The sequence below is a fragment of the Micromesistius poutassou genome, assembly GCF_964030765.1.
Source record: "Micromesistius poutassou genome assembly, chromosome: 2".
In the NCBI taxonomy this organism is placed as follows: Eukaryota; Metazoa; Chordata; class Actinopteri; order Gadiformes; family Gadidae; genus Micromesistius; species Micromesistius poutassou.
In genome coordinates, this window is record NC_140272.1 from 2,318,058 (window position 1) to 2,339,150 (window position 21,093).

General features: G+C 44.8%; 3 protein-coding genes across 3 annotated transcripts in view; 2 read left to right on the forward strand and 1 right to left on the reverse strand.

Moving 5' to 3' along the window:
* Window positions 1-499: 499 nt before the first annotated feature.
* Window positions 500-15,886, forward strand: LOC311339036 (guanine nucleotide-binding protein G(i) subunit alpha-2-like). Its single transcript, XM_084464396.1, has 8 exons — window positions 500-1,093; window positions 8,046-8,088; window positions 8,552-8,693; window positions 10,142-10,302; window positions 12,460-12,588; window positions 13,673-13,802; window positions 14,407-14,560; window positions 15,024-15,886. Exons 1-8 carry the CDS (start codon window positions 859-861, stop codon window positions 15,212-15,214), a joined length of 1,185 nt encoding a protein of 394 aa, XP_084320522.1. The 5' UTR covers window positions 500-858; the 3' UTR covers window positions 15,215-15,886.
* Window positions 15,887-17,333: 1,447 nt separating this feature from the next.
* inka1b (inka box actin regulator 1b) lies at window positions 17,334-19,811 on the forward strand. The gene is made up of 3 exons (XM_084463927.1): window positions 17,334-17,409; window positions 17,638-17,687; window positions 18,719-19,811. Exons 2-3 carry the CDS (start codon window positions 17,685-17,687, stop codon window positions 19,712-19,714), a joined length of 999 nt encoding a protein of 332 aa, XP_084320053.1. The 5' UTR covers window positions 17,334-17,409; window positions 17,638-17,684; the 3' UTR covers window positions 19,715-19,811.
* A 531-nt stretch (window positions 19,812-20,342) lies between these two features.
* Window positions 20,343-21,093, reverse strand: part of uba7 (ubiquitin-like modifier activating enzyme 7) — a 33,037-nt gene continuing 32,286 nt past the window's right edge. The window contains exon 24 of the mRNA XM_084464316.1: window positions 20,343-21,093. This exon is cut by the window's right edge and continues 35 nt beyond it. Within this exon, the coding sequence (XP_084320442.1) occupies window positions 20,996-21,093 (98 nt within the window). The 3' untranslated portion in view covers window positions 20,343-20,995.

Genomic DNA, 21,093 nt, shown 5'->3' on the forward strand with positions numbered 1-21,093 from the left:
TTTTTGGAAATATTCATAAATCTTTATGAATGCTGTATCATTTAGGATATTAAATCTAATCATTAAAACGCTTGTTGGTCATTTATGGAAAATGTATGATATTATTCAGAAAATACATGATGTTTTATTCCATTTGGGGGCAGTCTTTATCTTTTTAAGTCGATTTTGGGGAAACCTTAAATGCAATAGTAGAACACCTATTAAACATGCCTGCACTTTGCAAACTTAGGCCTACTTATCAATTATGCATCTGATCAACTAGGCTACTTCCTAAAGCCTACACCCCCCATAACGAGTGAAATGTATTCTGGCACGCTACTGTCAAATTAACTTAGCCTTAATTTGACAAATAAAGGAAAGAATATACGATCACTCAAACTGCATAGGCTACGCCATATTATCTCAATCTAATACACTGGCGGCTACCTTTGCTACCCCAATTTTTAAATCCAGACCCCCCGTGGCACCGCCACTGGTCAGTGTTCACAGGTCCCTCAATCACACCAGATCAACTCATAACACAAGAAAAAGAAAAGTGATTTTTGCGCCGTCTTGTGTCACTTCAAGGGTAGTTGCAAGAAACTTGCAACTATTACCTGCTTTATACTCAGAGACTGCAGTGGTGAGATTACGTAGCCCACCGGATGATTAGATCAGACCGACAAGTGAGAGCGTTTCTTCAGAAGGAGACGTTGAAGGACCACCGTCCTGCTCCCAGTAACACCTGCCGTCCCAGTGTCGAAATGGACCAGCAGCACACACGGCGCCTGCAATGTCTGCCATGTAGCTCGGACATCAAATGACTCCGGACGTTTCCAGCACTGGGGTTGGACTGAAACAACTGAACAATCTGACTTCATGCTCCGGACTGCCACGGGATCCGCAGTGGTATTGAAATTTGACATTTTGTTCGCACCGTTGAAATCTTTTCTTTTGGAAATCGGTCGGTGGGCGCGTTTTTTTTTTTACAGCACTATGGGATGTACGGTGAGCTCGGAAGATAAATCTGCTGCGGAGAGATCCAAAATGATTGATAAAAACCTCCGGGAGGACGGAGAGAAGGCTGCTAGGGAAGTCAAACTGCTGCTTTTAGGTAAGGATCAATATGTAAAGACAAACGACCCCGAGGGCTTTGGTCTTAAAATAACATACAGACACAAACCTTGTATTTATGATATCATATTAGTACCTCAGGAACAGTGGTGTCGTGGATTGTAAACCCATTCAGTTCACCCAGCTTCTCTTTATATGCGGAATAATACAATGTTTATTGTACCCTCCCTCGCAATTAAATGTAATAATGCAATGTGTATCTTAATAACCGACATCTCAAGATGTCAATCAAATCAAACAATGTTTATCTTGATTTGATAACACAAACTTAAATGAGACTTGACCACATTGCATGTGTCACCCAATCACAAGACAATAAATCAAACAATGTCATGTTTCATGTTTGGATTCATAGATTTCATATAGGCCTATTGTATTTATTATGCCTGAGTAGGCAGTAGGCAGCAGACGCTGGCACACACTCACACACAGACACTCTCAATCAATCTCTCACGCGCACGCACACACACACACACACACACACACACACACACACACACACACACACACACACACACACACACACACACACACACACACACACACACATCTCAGACACTGGCACACAGACACCGTGACATACCCCTATATTACTGTTGGTCATAGTACTTAATGCGACTTGGTTATAGTGATTATCATCAGCTGTTTACTGTCCTCCCAGCTGTTAATGGTGATGTTGCCATGACAAAAGTCATTCTGGAAGACAGTAAGGAAAAGAAGTAAACTCTCTCTCTCTCTCTCTCTCTCTCTCTCTCTCTCTCTCTCTCTCTCTCTCTCTCAGATAGGCCTATAGCGTTAACACAATAAAGTTGGGGGTTTTAGCAGACCAGTACGTAGACCCTTGTGACTAGGTTTTTTTTTCCGCCTATAACCTTTTGACATTCCTGCTGACATACAATCAGGGTAAGGAAGTGAGTCAATATGGGCTTCCAATGAGACAGATGACTCCAGCACTCCCTAAAGCCTCCTTAGTTTAAATGATGTATTTCTGCAGCTTCGGAACTGACATCCACCCACCTGCACCTCAGACGTGACTCAAAGCCCTTCCACAGGATAACTATACCAATCTGCAAGTGACGTTCTCTCAGCCACCCACAGGCAGGACCGCTGCACTTGTGCCACATTAGTCACGCCTTTAAGACATATAGGCCAAAACAATCACCGTCTCCTTCAGCATGCTAAGGTTTGCATGTCTGCTTTATGCTGGAATTCTGACTTGATTTAAGTGCTGCATCTCATCCGATGCTTTTCCTAGGGTTTAGCGGGGAGAAGGGAATGACGTGATGAAATTAATGTGTTTTAATGGCGTAGATCAGAAGCATTGACCTTCGATGTGTGTAGATGAGAGACCTTGTGAACCAGGGAACGTATGCCTGCTTGATTGCGTTGGGAAGAGAAACACAGTGGGTTCTATATATTGCCTCACGGAAATTGCTGGAGTCTGACACCTTGCCACAGTGTGAACTTGGGGGTCGTCAGATGTGAAAGCGTTGAGTGGATTCAGCGAGACGTGGAGACTACATTTATGTAGGAATAGTCTCCTATTTGTAGGCTACTTCAAGTACGGTCATGTAGGCCTACTGCTAAAGTGCTAAAAATCATTTGCGTATTTTCCCATGGGTGGAGAGTGGATTTGGTCCCCAATGGAGTGTCTATTCCAGTGGGATGAGATCCTCACCATTTAATTTACAGAAGAAACCACCTTAATTATTTAATTTCTTCGGGTGTCTTTTCACACCCGTATGCGTATAAATTAGGAACGCTGCCATGCTGTTAATGAGCTTGCAGCCAGGTTATAGCAGAAGGTAATTATAATGTGGTTGTGAGATGTATTTCACTGACTTGGTGCTAACTTTGAGTCACTTGTGATAATAGCGAACCTGTAATTGATTTTGATGTCATTAATTTAAGCTCCAGATAATAAACTATTTTTAGAGCGAGTGAATTTATATTAAGCCACGACGCAGAATGTGATTTATGCTGCTTCTACTTGGATGGATTCATGGAAATGTGAGGATGTATGAGCAACGCTTGTATAATAATACAATTAAGAACCATTTCTGCTTGGTGATGTTAGAAAACGGATGCATTTCACCTTCCCAATATAATCTGGTGCAGTCCATGTTTGTATCCAGCGAAACAGAGCAAACGCCCTTCATCAGAGCTTATCTTTTGAACCATGTGTGAACCAATGATGTAACCAATAAATGACAACACCCTAGGGGGAAGATGTTTCTGAAATGTTCAGGAATGTACGTGGAATCTCATAGCATTCTAATCTCTGCACACTGGTGTGTGCGTGTTGCTTTGTTGATGATGACCTGCGTTATCATGTAGAAACACTAGTCATAAACACTTAATTTAAGGAGAATGATTGGGGGTATACTCCCACACAGGGCTGGGATGAAGCTGTGTGAAATGTGTTAAAGGATATATTTATATATATGTACCACATCTGGCTTGTTAGGCTGGAAATAACGTATTTCATAATTCATAGTATACACACTTTGTATTTGATGGATGGAATGGGATGAAGCGTGAAATGTGTGAAATGTGTGAAAAGGATATATATATATATATATATATATATATATATATATATATATAGCAGCTTCATTTATCCATTCACAACTTCATTTATATATAAAAATTAGGCTTTATATATATATATATAATTTACAGTTAAATTCATATATATATATATATATATATATATATACATAAATATTTATATATCCCCACAACAACACATTTTACACAGTCTCATTCCATTTCATCCATCACATACAAAGAACGTACTATGAATTATGAAATACGTTATTTCCCGCCTAACAAGCCAGATGTGGTCTTCCAGGCTGTTAGCGGCTGGGTGTAGAATTCAAGCAGGAACTTTGATGTAACGGACGTGTCCGGTTGACATTACAAACACTGCTATGATTGCTCCCCTGCAGGGAAAGGCTTTCTACCAGCACAAGCCGCTCTGTGTTTAGCTCCTGCATGCCTTTTATCTGAGAACAGACACTGGAGAGGCTGCGGCCACGCCCAGTTCATCTGGAAGACCCAATCAACGCATCCGTATTGAACAGGTTATCATATATATGTTATCCCCGGACCCCAGTGCACACTTGAGGAAAGCCTCTCTGAGCTCAGTCACACACCAACACAAAGACTAGCATATGGTACCGAAACAAATGGAGACGTTACAAGTGCATGTCTCAGCCTAAACGCTGCTGTGTTGGATGACCACTGTGCTTGTGTGTGTGTGTGTGTGTGTGTGTGTGTTGTAGCTAATGTGACGCGTGGTGATCGCGTGGCTCTTGTTTCCATAGCGCTGAGCCGTCGTCCCCTCCTGTGACGCTGCCCTGCTCTATCCCACACACACACTTGTAAATGTCAATTTGAAATGGCGTTCAGGTTTGTGACCTTTTAAGCAAAGTCCCCCCAGAGAAAAGTGAAGTCATGCTTCGATCATAACGATGCACGGCTGCTATGTCGGTTCTGTTCTGCTCTGTTCGGACTCACACTTAAACTGTCCCCTTTGGGTTCCATGAACTTTACCAAACAAAACCACCATTGATTGATTGCGATACATCTTACTCTTAGTTAGTGCTTACTTCAGTTCAAACAATAATCCATATAAGGACCTGAATAATAGGGTTTTATGAAGACACTGCTTACCTTCCATGTGTGGGGCCCGAGTGATCAGTAGATTAATAAAATACCACACATTAAGTTGGGGTAATTTATCACAGTAGTAGGCCTACTGGTAGATGAATGGGAATATTGGAACTCTACTGATCAAATCTTTCTTGGCTGTTCTATGGCTCAGTATAATTCTGTCCAATCTGCTCCAATTTGATTTAACCATTTTCCAAAAATATATTAAAACAAGAAAGACATGATCTGCTGATCCACTGAACATAAGTGCTTGATGATTGTACATGGGCATTTAATTCCTAAGTGGAATTGAGTTTAGCTTTGAGTTTAGCCTCGTTGGCATGCCTCTCTACCCCCATGTGGTCCCGAACGTGAAAGGGTGCCTTCCAAGTCTGATGACCTACTTTCAGCACATCTCTTCTATTGCAGGGTTACACCACATTGCACCCCCGCTCTGCCCCCCCCCCCTCCTCCTCCTCCGCTCCATCTTCTCGCTAGTGGCTTACTATGGCACACCTGTGCTTACTATCCTCTGCTTGGCGGTTACCAGTTTACTAACTCACCAAATTGAGTTCATCTGAGTGTTATGATTCGCGAATAAGTGGTTATTTTTAGCTTGCTGTGTCGCAGTCTATTCGGGTCATGTTGTCTGGGGATTGTTGCCATCTGCAGAAGAAGGCAGGAAGATGAAGATTGACTGAATATCAGACTGAAGCTATGCTTCTATCACCTTCTTAAGTTTCTGGTGTGAGACCAACTGTGCAGTCGACACAGTCAGGAGTGTGTGTACGAGTGTTGAGGCAGTCTTTAGGCAGTGTGCAAGCATGCGCCTTGGTGCAAGTGTGTAATTTGGTTCCTTTATGGTATGCTTTTACACATGGAGGTGGCATAATTTATGACCTGAGGCATTTCTTCAGATAATGTAATCCAATAGGAAAATCAAAGTACTTTTTGTACCTCTCACATTCAGATTCCTTTCAGAGCATGGGACCCTCAACCTTGCCCGGCTCATCATGGGGATAGGGTTGTGACATCTCTTATTCTATAAATAATGTCTCCAGTCCACCACTTTCTGTTGCTCAGCCGGCTGCCTCTGAATGGGCCCAGAGCTGTAAATAGCGATAGCAATGTCATTGTTGTGTGTTTTGGTCAGTGTCACAAAGTCCTCCAGGAGGTTTTAACCTTCTCAATGACCGTGGTTGTCAGCTTGAAGGGAAGAAGTCTTGACACCCGATGGAGGTGACAAGTCAAGACCGACCCTGAGGGATGGGGTGACAGCTGATGTAGAAGGAGGAGGAGGTTCAGTCACAACACCACCAACAAAATGGATGACAGCAAAATTTTATTTTGGTGATTTTGTATCATGTTTGTACATAATATCACAGAACGACTCCAAACAACACCAAAACAACAAATGTAAAATAATTATATGTTCTTGTTCTTTATGTTCTTCTACGAGCTGTATTTCCAGCTCACTTTAAAATAGTTTAAAATGTGAGGATCCTACAGGTGTCAAAATGTCACAGGTGCACCTAACTGACTTTACTCGCTATGCTTACCCTGGGACCGGGCTGTCCAGCATGGATTACATAGTAACTGGTAGTGGGAATGTTGTTACCTCAGCTTTCCCAGCTAATTCCTGGGAAGTTTGAGGCAATTCAATCCACAGAGCTCAGGGGCTACTGGGTTGATTTAAATGGAACTCAATAAATGGTTAGCTGGCCTCCCTTGGCAAGTGAGACCCCCCTGAGGGTGCTGTGTGCTAGCTGACCAATCACCAGCTATCTCACCACACCTCTGACCAATCATTAGCTAGCTAGCCACATAACTGACCAATCACTAGCTAGCTAATTGACACCTCACCAATCACAAGCTAGCTAACCACACTACTGAGCAGTCTGCAGCTAGTTCATTCAAATCTTCTACATTATCTTGACATAAAATACTGAATTGCATTTATTTCCACCACTAGACTCAATATGCAAGCGCTCACACTGATTGAAAAGCCAAGTCAATAAAGTCAATATTGCATCCAGTCATGTCAACTAATTTCAAAGAGTAGTAGTTTGTTAGATTGTTTTTTGATTATCAAGTGCCGTCCTTGGCCTGGGCTTTTCGTGTGTGATATCCTAATAATTGATTCCACGTGACTGCCATGCGGGTGTGCCTAATGACTAGATGTCCACAGGTGTACCTTGGGATTAATTAAAACATTGATCCCGGCCCATTAGTTTCTTCACACATTAATCACATCATGTCACTTTCACGTCTTCATTAAAACACAACGGCACAAGCTGTGTTCCTGCAACCCACAACTGAACGCTGATTGGATTCACATTCATTCCCAGTCGCGTTCAGTGGACAATCGATACGATCAATGTCACCTTTGGCTCCTCAGAGAGCTTGATCCTAGATCCTGAATGAGGATTAATACAACAAGAAGTAAAGACAAGGAAAGACATTGTGCTGCGAGCTGGCTGTTTCAGATTCTTTCACCATGTAGGCCAAAAAAATAATAATAAGGTAACATTATCTAAACTATTAATAATTTATGTTTTGTTGGATTGCGGTACATTGTGAACAAGGTATGGCTTTGACAAAAAAGTAATTTGTTGTGGGGTTACACAACCATTCACTCTCCTCAGAGCCTCGCTGCTCTCAGAGAGCCGGACCGAAGTCAGGTGGCAGACCAGGCTATTGACAATAGGGTGACCATGACGACCATGACGTTCCTGTGGGGCGTCATGCCCAGGCCGGGGTAATGCTGGGTGACAGGATGTGGACGGGGGGATGACAGGAAGCAGTGGAGGAGACAGACATGTGGAAACCCCTGACATTACCGAGGTAGCTCAGAGGAACCTGCTCTCATCTGGTCAGCTCAGAGTGAACACAGCTCGGTGCCTCAAAAGATAACAGTTGATATTACATTGTCAAATGTTAGATTAATATAATTTGAAAACCATTGCTAATGTTATATGGTTTTAAAACACTGTATAGACTGGCCATTGTAGATAGACACTTCTGAAAACTCCATAATATCTAAACGGGTACAAAGCCTAACTTGACCCCTTGCCGTCGTTGGTTCCGGCCGAAGATCTGTGACGTCTTTCCCCAAACGTTCTGCTGTAAAATAGTAGGACTGCTGGATCCCAGGGATTAGTCCCGGACAAGCTCAGCAAAAACTGTGGCATGCACACATGTAGAATACTAGTTTCTTGCGGGCATGGATATGGAAGACACTGAAGCACACTGTCATCTGTTGTTTGTCCCCACAGGTGCGGGCGAGTCAGGGAAGAGCACCATCGTGAAGCAGATGAAGTGAGTGACACAAACGTAGCCTCCGTCTGGACGAACAGAAGACGCCAGCATCCATCCAGGCCAGAGATATGTAGTGACGGCCTGGCCTGTTGGCCCTAGATGGACGCCATTGTGTTGTTCTGACACTAGAATCCTCCGGCAGAACAAACGTGTTTAGTCTGAACATGAGACGTGACCATAACATATTCATAATATTCTACAATTCTGTAATATGTGTAATGTTTATGTGCATGCTGTAGCCATATCCCTTCTAATGGGGTTAATGGACGGTCAAATTTTCCGGTTCCCATTAGTCGTTATTTTCCAAAACATAGTGCAGGCAATCAGCCCCTATCTATCAGTGTTAGACTGGACTGACATGGTTTGCTCACGTTAGCTACAACCGAACCGTCTGACCATCTTTCCTCACCTCCTACACAGAATTACATAAAAACATGTTTTGTTTTCTGTTTTTTGTTCCCAGGATCATTCATGAAGACGGCTATTCAGAAGACGAGTGTAAACAGTACAGAGCTGTGGTCTACAGTAACACCATTCACTCTCTCATGGCCATTGTTAAAGCAATGACCACTCTCAAGATTGACTATGGGGACTCTGCAAGGGAGGTTAGATATACAAGATGTAGATACAGTATCACATGTATATAAACCCACAAGCATGTGCACACACAGATGCTCTGTTTTATGTGTGCATTGTGCTTCAGAAATTATTTTTTTTCAAAAAAAATTCTGCAGTTTGTTTGACTAAATTACAACCATAAAAACACCTAAAAGCCACATTGCCAGTGCTAACCCTAACCCTAAGCTCCAAGGAAACCCTCAGATGAGGCACACATAAATAAGTGGGCTAGTCGGCAAAGATGTAGTAAAGGCTTTTGTCACAACGACCCATTTTTACAATGGCACATTTTCTTTGTTGCTTTCTTTGTTTCTGCAGTGTCAGGAACAGCAGAGATTAATTAACAAAGGGCCAGCTATCTACAAACTGATAATGGCCTGAATTGGCTGCTTTTGATCCATATTTGGCGTACTTTCTATTCGTTCAAACAGGTTCCACTAAGACAAAGGCTGAAAGATAGAACTGTCTTTTGGCTCTCCCCCTCTCTTTAGCAGTCTCAAAATATATCCCATTAGAAGGAATTCGCACAGATACTCTCATCTCCCTAAACGTGGTGTTGATGGTGTTTATACTTATTCCTATTATTTCTTTCTCGATAGCCTTTGAAAGACTATGTGTAGACATCTATGTAATTACTGTGATCATATTGATGCGTCTAGTCATAGCCTCCACACACGGCACATAATATACAGGTATCACTTTTTTAAATACACACACTATTATATGTTATCTACATGAAAAAACACTCATGAATAAACATTCTCATAAGTATCGCTAGAGAGAATAAATATAAAGGAACAAAGACATTCAACACCTATGCCTCTTTCACTATCATTTTAGCACCATATAAAACGCATGTTTTATATATAATGCATTATATATACACAATGGGCTAACTTGGTGCCTGGTACTATCATTTGCTATTTAATCTTTTAGCAGAAGCTTTTACTGCAAGAACCAAGGACCTTCTGACCTCCACCCTTGTAGCCACTACACTATTCTGCAGTAAAAAGAAAAACCTTTAATAGCCTACTCTCCATCTTCCGTTTAATACCACCCAATTGTTATACCACCAAATAAAATACTACATAATCAGGAGTTCACAGGCCCATGTTATGACATCCACTAATATAATAATAATAATATAATATAACCCTTAACTGTCTAAATGGAAAACTAACCCCTGAGACGCAACACAGTCCTAACGCACACTGTAACGGTTCCTTCTGCAGCCACGGTAGCCCATTGATTTGCATACGGTTCTATTATTCATTCAGCCTTTATTGAAAGTGTCCTGAGGACGAGTCATTCAGGGGGAGCCTCATTGACAAAGCAATCAAGACTTCAGAGAAAAAACCAACTGCACTTTAGTTGAGAAATTGAACTTTTTTTTTTTCTTCTTCTTCTTTCTTCTCGGTCGTCCTGCGCCCGGCAGGACGACGCGCGGCAGGTCTTTGTCCTGTGTGCCGAGGCGGAGGAGCACGCCGTCCTGCCCGAGGACCTGTCCCGGGTCATGAGGCGCCTGTGGGCGGACCGCGGGGTCCAGCGCTGCTTCACCCGCTCCCGGGAGTACCAGCTCAACGACTCGGCCGCCTAGTGAGTGCAGAGCCGCGTCCGGACGCCTCTCAGGAGACATGTTTACGGATAGGAGGAGGTGGGGGAGTCCGTTGTTAGGGGGCACGGGAACACCATGAGATGAACCGCCCTCCCGCCTCCGTTTCGAACAGCTTAAATACACACGACAACTTTATTGAAAGGATAATACATGTTATTAAACGTAACCTTTATACGTGTGGGACTGACACGCACACACACACACACACACACACACACACACACACACACACACACACACACACACACACACACACACACACACACACACACACACACACACACACTCTGCTGAGATTGAAGTGGCGACTGGGCTTCTCTCGCTGGCCTTTAAAAACCAGCTGCTCGCTGCTGAAGCAATCAGTTAACCACACACGGCCAAAAACCAATTAACTAATTAACCCTTACATAAACACACCTCAGGGAAAACCAAGGAAATCAATGGTAGGAAATGTTACAAGAAAGAAATGAAACACAATCATACCTCCAAACAAAGGTGTTATTATCGTGATTGTATTGTTTAGCTCTGATAAATATAAGATAAGGTTTTATGTTTCTGTGCTCTGTGCAGTCAATGCAAGATAATTCATCTATTTGTGAAATCACCTAGGGAACTAAGACTAGAAAAGTATGAGGTTATAAATAATTCTAATCAGGAACCTGTGAAAAGCTCCATATAAGGAGCAGGATCATTAAAGGGTGACGTTATCGTCAGTGGCGAAAAGGTTCCAGGTTCATGTGGAGTCCTGGCAGGTTTCCAGTGTCAAGTAAAACATGGACATGTCAAGTAAAAATGTCATCTTTAGTGTCTGAATTATTTGACAATATGTTTCTTGCAAGAGCGAGTTCTGTTGAACAAATCGTTTTTTTTATCTGTGTTTGTTAATATATTATAGAAAAATTGACTGAAATTGTATCATAGAGATAGCATTATCTATCATCTTCCTGTGTGTGTGTGTGTCTGAGGTTGGCTCAGCCACTAAAAGCATCAGGTCTCCCAGCAGGCCTGGGCGGTGATGTAATGCCTGGCCAAGTAGAGCAAGCTGTGTCCTTCAGCCTCCATCAGACGCTCTCTCACTGCCTCTATGACCGGTTCAATTTCAAAACTTTGTTGCGGTGATCTCTGAATATTCATCTGACGACTGCACATTCACTCAAAACGCCATCTAATTTTCTGTTCCTTTTACCTGCTGTGTCTCAAGTGTTTTTGTAGAAGCTTGCCAATGCTTGCTCACTGTTTATGCTCCATCCCTGGAAAATACTGATAAACACAAGCTGCAGTGTTGCTGACTCACATTTCTGCCATAGCAGACTAACCGAAAAAAACATTCTTTATTAAATCAGCAAGGAAACCCAAAGGAACATAAAAGTCATATTTTTTTTTTATTACAATACTGCTGGAATTTCTGTCTCTCGCTCTCTCCATGTGGTTGGGTTTCAATATGGTACATACTACTGAAGGGGAAGCAGTACGTTGCCATGGTAATCTCGCTGATGTGAGAATCTCATGGGCGGGGGGGGCTCTCAGTGTATTTAGAGTATTTATAGTTATAGATAAGTGCAAACCAACCATCACACTCAAACCACTAACTGACACTTTTTCACATGGACAGAAAGTTACTGTAAAGTCAAGTAAACTGCACCACTCTAAAATGATCATTCATTCACTATTGCTATCACTATTGCAGCCACAGGAGCCCATGCCACTGCACGTTTATCGTGGACATTCAAATCCTATAGCTATAATTTCAGTGTAATTTGGTCAGAAATGCCATATCCATCCGTCAGTTATTAGTGAGTGAAGTGCCTTTGTGACAATGTATGTCTCTAGTGGACTGGGCCTGCCGCTCCTGGCTCATTTCTGAATCAGGGCATCTCTTCCCTGATTGGTTCTAGAAATCCATCTTTGCCTGTCAATCACAGGCGATTGAAACGCAACACGCCTCAATGGCTCAGAAACGTAGGAAGGACTGGAGCAGAGAGAGAGGGGACCTTTTTTAGGGGTCTATTTTTAGAACCTTGTGCTATTTCCGGCTCTCTCTCTCTCTCTCTCTCTTTACAACTCATGCATCTCACCTGTGTCTTCCGTGCAGTAGTGTGTGGGGCTCTGTGCTTCACCTGTGATGTGTACCCCCACAGCTACCTGAATGACCTGGACAGGATAGCCAAGACGGACTACATCCCCACCCAGCAGGACGTGCTGCGGACGCGTGTGAAGACCACGGGCATCGTGGAGACCCACTTCACCTTCAAGGACCTCCACTTCAAGTGAGGCAGACATCAGCATAATTGGGATGAACACACCGACAGTGTCCCTTAAAGCCACTACAGCCATTCAACGTTAGGCTTAGATGCAATGCCTCGTATTCACCCACGCACACACACTCCTGCAAGGGGGACAACGGTTGGCATGCCTTGCTCAAGGAATCCCCGGCACTTTGGCCCAGGCTGCAACATGAACTTGAATATTGTGTGCAGGACTGAAGACACAAGGCACACAGCCAGGATATTACGTGGGAACGGGAGGGAGATGTTGTTCACTTTGAAATTAAACATTGACAGAGGTTTTAATCAGCCAGAGATGTCTGGCCTTTTGTTGTCTCTGGCTCAAGACCCTGAAAGGACCATCTGTAATCAGACGTGATTTGTTTTCTCTCGCATTTATATTCTCGTAAAACGGCTTCTGAGGCCTTTTGGGGGCTGAATAATGGAGGGAGAATCAATACGGCGAAAGTCACCACTTTAGATTTCATTTCAATTCCAAGAAGTAACTCTTGGAACCAATCTGACGGCCCCACACACTCCTCTCTTTCATCAACACGGGGCGTTGATACGCTGCGCGGGTTGATGTTTTTTAAACCTTTGCTCCATGTTCAATCCGGTTTTAACAACAAGGAAATTGTTTGCAGTAGATGAGGGTGTTCCCCCCCTGCTGGTTACCTCTGCATCATCGTCCCGTTGACCTTCACGCTACGCAATCCTCCGCCCGAAACCCGCGTCCTGATCACCGCATCAGACCTCATTAAGAAGTTAATGTGCAGCCCAAAAATAGAACCCGTCTTTGTACCCCCCGTCGCAGTCGGGTTTGGGGCGGAAAGAGAAATGAGGCTGTCTTTTCTCAGCTCCGCCGGCCCACTCTCTTTCTCTATTGACTTTCTAGTGACCTTAAACACGGTCACACACGCGTACACAAGTGCACGCGCAAACGCGCGCGCGGCGTGTGCGTGCAGGCGTACACACTGACACGTGCACACACACACACACACACACACACACACACACACACACACACACACACACACACACACACACACACTCCGCCTCTTTTACACTCTACTTCCTCTCTCCACAGGATGTTTGACGTGGGTGGCCAGCGGTCCGAGAGGAAGAAGTGGATCCACTGTTTTGAGGGGGTCACGGCCATTATCTTCTGCGTGGCGCTCAGCGCGTACGACCTGATGCTGGCCGAGGATGAGGAGATGGTGAGGAGGGACGACCGAGCGCGGCGCCATGCCTACGCCGCAGCGCTACCATATGGGTCTGTGACCCCAGAGCTGGGACACGTAACCCCTCTCTGTGGGAACGCATTGTAAAACAGGGAGCCCCGGAGGCGCCGTATGGGGAAACGCATGTTTTCAAATATATCATGATGATATATTTGCCTTTCATAACACCCCTAAGTATCAGCAGGAGGCTTTGACTCCTAGTTGGGTGCGTTCGTTCAATGAAGGAAGACTCCTAACGCCTTCCATGAGCTTTCTGTGCACCTTCCAATTTCGACCGTTTGCTCAATATTGCCCCCTGCTGGTGGCATTTCCATATTTTTGGATTTAAAGGAGACTCACGTAGGATGCATCTCGTTCAAGGATGCCTACAGCTAGGTTGTGGACATTGGGGATCCCATCCACAACGTACCGGTGGGCATTTGTTCAAGTAACTTACTAAATGCTCCTTAAAGGCATACCGTATGTCTGAATTACAGAGAAAGGGTTGCAGGCAGCTGCCATTATTTTGTGCCATGAACACCACATCCCAAACATTGTGGGAAGCTTAAGCCGGTGACCAAGCACCTCTGTATCGTTCCAGAACCGCATGCACGAGAGCATGAAGCTGTTTGACTCCATCTGCAACAACAAGTGGTTCACGGAGACCTCCATCATCCTCTTCCTCAACAAGAAGGACCTGTTTGAGGAGAAGATCCCCCGTAGCCCGCTGTCCATCTGCTACCCAGAATACTCAGGTGGGATACTTCAACACAATACGCCCTAAAACAACACAGCGGCCACTGCGAAACATTCAAACACACGTGTTGTAAACACATGAACCGTCATGTCGTTCTTATTTGATCGTGCTTTTCTTTGACCGCGGAGGTTAAGATGAGTCTAAACACAGCTTTAGCGTTGCCGTATGGTTGTAGACGGTTTGAATCTTTAGTTCTTTAAATATAAAAAAAAATTAAGTTAATGCCGGGGGTGTATCTAAGACCTAGTCTGTGTGTTTGTGTGTGTGTGTCTTGAGTATTCATGCAAACCCATGCCACTTAAACATGATTTTGTCAATGTACTATACTGTTCTTTAACTATTTTTGTCCCTGTATTAATTGTCCTTTATGTGGACTTAAATCCTTCCTTTCCTGTGTGTGTGTGTGTGTGTGTGTGTGCGTGTGTGTGTGTGTGTGCGCGCGCGCGTGTGTCCAACCTCAGGGGCCAACAAGTACGACGAGGCGGCCAGCTACATCCAGACCAAGTTCGAGGACCTGAACAAGAAGAAGGACACCAAGGAGATCTACACCCACTTCACCTGCGCCACCGACACCAAGAACGTGCAGTTCGTGTTCGACGCCGTCACCGACGTCATCATCAAGAACAACCTGAAGGACTGTGGACTTTTCTAGAAGCCGCGGCGCGCCGCCGTGTGATGTCACCAAGCCGGGGCAGTGGGGGGGGGGGTCGGGCAGTGTGGGGGGGGGCGGTTGATCACCGGGTGGGAACAGCGTGGCTCGCAAAACCGTTTGATTCCGTTCAATGTGTTCCTTACGTCACATGCGTCATAATGTTAGCGGTTCCTTTGAGACTTTTTAGATATTTTTAACGACCTTATGATTTTTTTTCGCGAAGTATGTAGACAGTTTTTTTAATTACATTTGTTCATGGGATATTATTACCGCGCTGCATACGAGTAGGAAACATTAAAAAAACGATTATGTTTTGCGTATGAATATAAAATGGAGCCAAATCAGTATGCCTTCCATAACACTGGTTTCCCACGCTACCGCACGACAAAATGCCGTTTCTTCTTTTCCTTTAATTTAGTTAAGGTTTTTGATATTTTGTACTGATATATTCTTTTTCAACCTTGTTTTATTTTTCATTTTGACCACATGCTAGAGCTAGACAACCAGTGAATTGTCCCTGATAAGCATGGCTGATAAGCATGGGTTTACTTTGTCTTGATTTATTGAAAGATTTGAATGAACCAAACATATTTTTTCGATTGTAAAAATCCAACAGAATTGGGGGAAACGTGTTTAATGGGTAAGGGTTTACATAGAGTCTGTACTATACAGTACTGTACTATACAGTCCATGCTTCACTAGCCTGTAGTCACACTGATTGAGTAACATTCCATTGATAAAAATCGTACGCGTACATCGTCATTTAAGGAACTGTGCAAGGTTTTTCAAAAGCCAATGTTTCCTTCTAAAATGAAATGTTTTGTTTGTTTTTGCCTTGTCTGTTTGCGGGTATGGAGCTGTGGCCTGCGGTCTTAGTATGAACTAGGGCTATTTCTGCTGATAGTCAGTTCACTTGACAAGTACTCTTATCACTATACTAGGAAGCATATCAAATCTATTCCGCTGTCATGAAATAAATCATGTTTTGGTAGGCCTTTCTGTGGTGTGGTCCTTTGAAATATGGGTCATCCTGGGACACACTTTAAAAAGTTTGGGAAACTCTATTGGAAATAAATTGCTTTGTGTGAGAGAATACTTATGTTATACTACAGAATACTTTGTTAATTATGTTAGGTACGGATTCAATTGTTTTATTAGAATTTGTATCACGACAAATCTGCATATGTAGCATGAATGGAACTGAAGCCCATATCTAGGTTGCCAAATAGAAACAAGATTCCCACCAAAATAACAAAATAATAGTTTAAAAGTGACTCCAACTGAAATGTCCTGTGTTTTTTTAAAGGTAAAATGCATGTCCTCTCTTGAATTTACTCAAGAGAGGACATGTCCATGCATAGTAATTGAAGGATCGCAAAAGGCTTAGCTTGCATTGCAAAACATTGCTCTCAACAACAGATTGAATGACAATGGCCTCCAACAATGCATGGAATGTTGAGCGTTTGAGTAACTGAGGTGCAATAAAGGTGTGAAAACGGTTGACCTCACGAGGACGATCACTTAGGGTTAAGTAGAAGACGAGGTGGTCCACAAGATGGCGACACGTGAAGCCCGATGGCTTCTGAATTTCAAGTAAGTTGCATCTGCGACTCAGCAAAGTACGAAGATGCTTTAGTTTGCCCAGCCAACAACTCATCTAAACCAAACTAATAATAATGCAATAGTTACTGTAATTACGTACGGTATTTATTTATTTTAAGATTACTGAATATAACTATAACTATAAAATGCACCATCTAAATATCTAGGAGTATACTATCTAGGCCATCTAGGAGTGTAATATATATAACACCAGAGTCTCTCTCTCTCTCTCTCTATACATATATACACACATATACACACACACACACACACACATATACATATATATATGTGTGTGTGTGTGTGTGTGTGTGTGTGTGTGTGTGTGTGTGTGTTATAGTGAAAGGTGACCACATGGCTCCCCTCGAAGCAACATGCTTCAATTCAACTAAGGATCTTGTTTCAGAGCTCCTCCTATTGGCTGGTTTCTAAGCCCGCCTCTGACTGGCTGCCGCGGAGGGGCTGAACCTCACTAAAGTCTGCAGGCAGGCCTCAGCCTCTGCAATCTGAGGGAACCGTTCATTGGAGAAGCTAGGAGCGCAAATTGATTTTTTTTTGATCTATCGGGAATTTATGTCCAAACATATGCGAGGGTGAGTTGTGTTGTTATAACTGTTACTAATGTTATGCTTTGAAATGACTAGGCCTTCATTATATTAAATAGAAGGCTATTACTGTACTTATTATTTAAATGTTTGGGGTGAGTTGTGCAGTATATTGTAGTTGGGAATTGTAGTGTGTTCAATGAAAATGTAAGCCTACATTATACGCATGATATTTTTTAGTAGGCTATACTAATTCATACTTTTTTCATTTTAAAGGAATATTTGACGAATTCTTGGAATCCACTTAGGACACAGGAAAAAACATGGTAAGAATTCATGTTTGTTTGTTCTTCTTTTAACTTGTTTAAAACCATTGCCTTCATGGTCATCTCTGCACGACCAACCGGCATAAGAAATACTATTAAGGGGTGGAAGTTAAGCCTCCGAAGCGCCACAGCTTTAGCCTGGTAGTATGGTTGTGGACAGTTTGAATCTTTAGTTCTTTAAATATAAAAAAAAAAGTTAATGCCGGGGGTGTCCCGAAGACCGTGTGTGTGTGTGTGTGTGTGTGTGTGTGTGTGTGTGTACAGTGCGCTAAATCATACGTTGAGAGGCTGTTGCAGATCGGGCTCTCTCCGTCTGTGGTCAGCCCTCCTCTTCCAAGCCTCACCAGGGACCAAACGGTTGAGAGCTCCACAGCTGTGATAACAACACCGCGTTGGGCCTGGTGGTTTCCACCAATGGATTTAGCTGCTGAAAGTCAATGCAAAAAAAAAAAAAAAAAAAAAAAGAATACATAGAATTATACATGTCATAATATGGACAGCTCTCTATTGTATAATTCCCAGAAGCCCACGGCATCCTGTGGTTAAACCAAGGCTAGGATGTTGGCTCCCGTCCCTCTAAAGATTAGTTATGTCTCCTTCCTTAAAGAAGCAGGAGGGTGCTTTTCCCTGCATGAAATGTGCATCCTGTTCCAGTGTTTTTGCTTTATGGGTGAAGTTCAATCCGAGGCGCGTTACCCATAAAGCTGCTCCGAGGTTTGTCAGGAATGCTCGCCCTGTTACAGAGCCACGCATCCACGGTGATCTCAGCTGGTAAAAATCTCCTTGGCTCCGAAGCGGAGAGGAACATAAGGGAACTGTTTCGGGGGCTAGGGGCAGCCAAGGGCTGGCCGGGGGGGGGGGGGGGGGGGGGCAGCGTCCGAGGAGAGCCTCGTCACCGCGCTCCTGACACCGGACAGTGTTCTGCTAGAAGCTCACAGCGCCTCACGTCTCTAACCCCAGCGCTCTCTCTCTCTGTCTCTCTCTCTCTCTCTCTCTCTCTCTCTCTCTCTCTCTCTCTCTCGGGGTTCCAGGGGTGTCTGGGTGACTCCAGCGTGTGCCTGGGCGAGCAGATGATCCGGACCCTCCAGGACCTGAAGCAGACGGGCCGCCCGCGGCCCCTGAGCGCGCCCTGCGCCGGCTCCTTCCCCGTCCCGCCGCTCTGCCAGCGCCGGAGCCGTCCGTCGCGGGAGTCCCGCCTGACGCGGCTGCGCGTGTCCAGCTCCAGCGAGGCCAGCGCCTACGACTCGGCCTGCTGCCTGGCCGGGCCCCTGGAGGAGGAGGAGGAGGAGGAGGAGGAGGAGGCCGCCGCTGCCGCCGCCGAGGCGAGGGAGGGGAGGCTGGGCCCCGGCTCCCCCAGCAGCCGCAAGAGCCTGGACCTGGACTCGGGCTACTCGGAGGCCTCCTGGCAGGACGAAGGGGTGGTGCTCCGGAGGACCCGCAACGTGCGGGTCTCCGCCTCGGCCTGCCTGCGCACCAACCGGGGCGCCTCGGGTCGGCCGCGGCCCAAGTCCACGTCGGACGCGTGCCTGGAGCGCTGGACGTCGTTCGAGGCGTGCGGCGGCGGCGGCGGCGGCGGCGGCGGCGGCAGCACCGAGGACTGGACGGCGGCGCTGCTGAGCCGCAGCCGCAACCGCACGCCGCTGGTCCTCGGGGACAACAGCTTCGCCGACCTCATCAAGAACTGGATGGACCTGCCCGAGTGCCCCGAGCCGGCGGAGCTGCAGCCCAGCGCGGGCCGCCGCCTGGCCAAGGACCTGCTGGGGAACATGCGCAGGAAGCTGGCGGGGCGGGCCAAGGGGGGGGTGGAGGTGAGGCGGCGGCCGGCGGACCCCAACAGGGCCAGCAGACCCCTGGAGGCCCCCAAGCGTATGTCCTGCCCCGTGGGCTTCCAGGCCCTCAAACCCTTCTTTCACCAGTCGCACACAGGCATCCACCAGCTGGACTCAGACTTCTACCAGTTCAACGCCCTGATGAAGACCGGCAGCCGGCAGCCCATCATATGCAACGATATCATTGGATACATCTGAACCGCGCTGCTGTTCTGTGTTGGAAGACGAACGAAACCCTGTTCCATGAATGTATATAGAAGGATATTCGAATTTCACATCTGGTATGTTGGTACAATTTTTTGTATGCTGTTGTAATAAAAGGGTTTTTCTATTTAATATGAAAAATGTGTTTTGTCGGAATTTGCAAAAAAAAAAAAAGTTCAGAGAAGTAAAAAGGTAATTGTTTTTATATCGCCGATGCGGCTCGTCGGCGCTATAAATTGGGGGTTGTGACGTAATGCAGTGGTCCTGCTAACAGACTGATGAAAGCCTGTCTCATACCAGGGCTTGGAGCTATGCGAGGGCACAGGGGGGGAGAACAGTCGGCCTTTGTCCAGGAAAACTGTATGTTGATGAGCAGAAAAGGCAAGGTGGGGTGGGGGCATTGTGATGCAGATATGCAGGTGAGAGGAACACACCTGTGGGTGAGGGGAGGAGGAGAGTGTTTTCGGATTGTTCTGTACCTAGCACTGGTTGCTTGGTAGTACATGTTTGAAAGGTTCCCCACACCTACTCAGTCGACTGGGCTGCCAGCACTCATTCTGTGTACTGTTCTCTCTATATTCAAATCCCGTTGGAGAAGTGAAGTGAAAGACAAATGTTCCTCATTGGCAGATTCACCTTTATTGTGACACTTGGTCATGAAAGCAGCTAATCATCAACAGAAACAGTCACAACAATGGAAATCTATTTGCATTGTTGATTAAAGGTTGATTAAATGTAAGATCAAATTACTTTGGCTAACCCTGGAGCCACGAGAAGCTTTTATAAATAAATACAGATTGACAGCCTCACCCCCTACACAGATACAATTGGCCCCTACATGCAAAACGAAAATACTAATACAGTACTACAAATATCCTGTTCGCCAGCACATCCACAATTTAAAATAATCGGTTGTAATAAAAATCCCAATAATAGATATGTCTAAGGCCTGGCATGACAGAGGTGTTGGAACCTCAGACTTTAGAGAGAGCATATCACTGTCGATGCTCCATTTGAGGGTTTATATAGGTGAAGAACCTATCAATTGCATCAAGCATTGCAATCATGCGACTGGACACAATTGCACTTAAAACATACAGGTGGCCTAAAAGTTTATTAAAGTACATTAGAACCTTTCATTCCATATAATGACAGACTGGGGTAAAAATCAGTAGTTAAGTCATCATTTCCCAATATCTGAAACCCCATTGACCCTTTATACCATTGGTCCTAAAAGGAATGAAGACGAGATCTCCGCTGTGGTCCTCATTGACATCACTGGAGCAGGTACCTGATGGGGGGAACGCGCTCACAGTCTTCATCTTCAACAAACGAGGCATAGATCTCCAGAATGCGCTTGTGTGGAGGAATCT